The sequence below is a fragment of the Anneissia japonica genome, unplaced genomic scaffold (genome assembly GCF_011630105.1).
Source record: "Anneissia japonica isolate Jap-2015-1 unplaced genomic scaffold, ASM1163010v1 scaffold1946_len758022_cov188, whole genome shotgun sequence".
Taxonomy (NCBI): Eukaryota; Metazoa; Echinodermata; class Crinoidea; order Comatulida; family Comatulidae; genus Anneissia; species Anneissia japonica.
Window position 1 is genome coordinate 14787 of NW_022694730.1, and position 2624 is coordinate 17410.

The window sequence follows — 2624 nt, forward strand, 5'->3', positions numbered from 1 at the left end:
TGTTGTTGTTGTTGTTATCACCTTTATTATCGTCATAATGACTAATTAGTATTATTAAAGTACAGTAAATGGTACACAATGTATTATGTCCTTTATTCGAACACTGTATCCCCCGAATAATTCACCATCAAAAAAGGTAAAATAATGAATGGAGAAGAGACGAGAGGATCTCTGCTGGAAATGACACTCTTATAATTAAATTTCTCATAATCGATCTAATTAATCGCTGTGATGTTCCATTGAAAATATAACTCAATTGTATTTTTAATTCACTTTACCTACTTCATGTGTATTTTACACATAATATGTACTATATAAAATACAGAAGTAACAATGAAATAATACTACCAGATTTCCAAACTGATACAGTTTAAAATTGACGATTCATTTTCTAGCCTACCTTGCGCCGAACCTTTAAGGCTAGCTGATACACATTTAAAAAATAAGAACCATTAAAATTTTGCTCAGACTCAGTGTTCTTATTTTTTGGCCAATTTCAGGCTCAAAATATTCTTATTTTGTTCTCATTTTACATAATTTATAAACATAAAAAAATTATTATTGTACAGTATTATACACTGTACTTGAATGTAGGTAAAAGTGGCCCCGAAAAAATTGGGCCCAGAAAAAAAAGCCCCGGTTAACATGGCCCAAAAATACAGTACACCTACTGTAGGCCTATTGTTTTGCATAGTCGCATCTACACATAAGGTAAAGATATTTGTTGGTTTTTCTAGTATTTAAAAAAAAAGTGTAATTCATTTTACTTAATTAAAAACAAAAAGAAACCATACCTCAAAGTCACAGAGTAAAACATTGAGAAAGAATTTAATTTGAATCTTAGTGAACTCGATTCCATTACAACAACAAAAAATTACAAAAAAAAAAATTACACGCCTTAATGTTCAACTAAGTTGTACGGTAACTCTTTCGGTTTTCGAAGGTTAAATGTGATGCATTTCTGGGTAATATATGAGATTTGCTGGTCCACATGCATGTGTACCTTCCAACTTCGTAACAGGGCAATTCATCAACGTGAAGTCCTTCTGAAAACAAATTCTAATTTCTGCTAGGTATTCTGTATTGTTTACCTGTACAAGGAAAAGCAAAATGGAATTATAAAACGTCTGGTAGAGGGCGCTTTGACATGCAAATTAATTTGATGTAGTCGGTCCTACTGAATAAAACTAGACCTACATAAATATCTGTCCCATGTTTTTGAAAAAAATTAATTAATTAAAAAAAAAACATTGGTGAAATGGAACCTGTCAAGTGTAAGTGTAGAAATCAAATATTACTTTACGGTATTCGTCTATAAATCCCCGCTAAAGAACCATAAATAAGCTCGGGATATATGCAAAAAGTGGAATGATTAGGCCTACGAATATCCATTTTAAAACTTACAGTCAAACATTGCACAATGGGATCCATCTTAAACGCGTTGTAGATTGCTTTGGTGATATAAGACAAAGAATACTCTATCCCGGGTAGGATGGATGCTGATTTCAGAGCCCTAAAACAGGACACGAAAACAATCAAGAATAGCATAATGACAGTTTAAAATTATATTTCTTTTGTATGATTATCATCATAGTCATCACGATCATAGCCATCATCATTATAATAATCCTGAAAGGTCATCATAGTCGTCATCATATTCATCATAATCAACATCCATCATAACTACCACTATTATCGTCATCAATACCATCGTCGTCGTCGTTATCGCCATCATCACCACAACAACAACATACAGTCGCCAAAATAATCAGCGGCACTATCATCCTTCAAGTTCATCATCACCATCAACATCATTGTAAATTGATATTTAACATTATTTCATCATTAATATCATTTCCACCCCCTTCGCTATGTCATTAAAAAAATAATCATCATAAACATTCCATAACCAACAAAATTCCCATTGTTGTCATCCTTGATAAAATAACCATTGTCATAATCGGTATCATCCTCACCACCACTACAACCATCATAATCATCATATGATTCATATAAAAACAATCATCATCATGGTTACCATCATCATTATTATGATGACATTTAATTATCATCATTATTGCAAATAACAACGTGATGGTTATCACCAAATCATATCACCACCATTTTCCTCCTTACCCACATCATTACATCTTAATCTCCATCGTTATCATTTTTATGCTCGTCATCATTAGTCATAATCATCATTATTATCGAAATTATAGTATTCATTATCATTGTCATAATCCTTATAAAGGGGACACCTTTGGGACAAAAAATGTCGCCTTAAGGGGTGTCCCCAAAGTAGGAGTACCCATTCAGGGGACACTAACCAAAAACGTGAAATGACGACATAGATCCTTTATAATTTCATTTTAATTGACCTAAGAATGAGTTACAGTTAATTATAACTAATTTATAACAATAATTTGCAATGCAAAAAGTAATTCATTGGAAGATATGAAATTAGCATAGGCCCTATATGTAATTAAAGCTACAAAAGTTGTATATGTTAATATTTTTTCATGATTCAAATGCAAAGTTAATGACCAAATATTCTATTTTTAAATGTTCCACTTTCTATTGGATGCACATAGAATAGCAGTGCCGGCGGAACGTTTTTCAAA

The 2624-nt window shown here is 31.9% G+C and overlaps 1 protein-coding gene across 2 annotated transcripts in view; it reads right to left on the minus strand.

Moving 5' to 3' along the window:
* Window positions 1–74: 74 nt before the first annotated feature.
* LOC117101195 (ribonuclease T2-like) overlaps window positions 75–2624 on the minus strand; it is a gene marked incomplete at its 5' end in the record, with an annotated part of 9628 nt that continues 7078 nt past the window's right edge. For both annotated transcript variants that reach the window (XM_033241096.1, XM_033241095.1), the window contains 2 exon segments: window positions 75–1091; window positions 1405–1513. In XM_033241096.1, the coding sequence (XP_033096987.1) occupies window positions 945–1091; window positions 1405–1513 (256 nt within the window).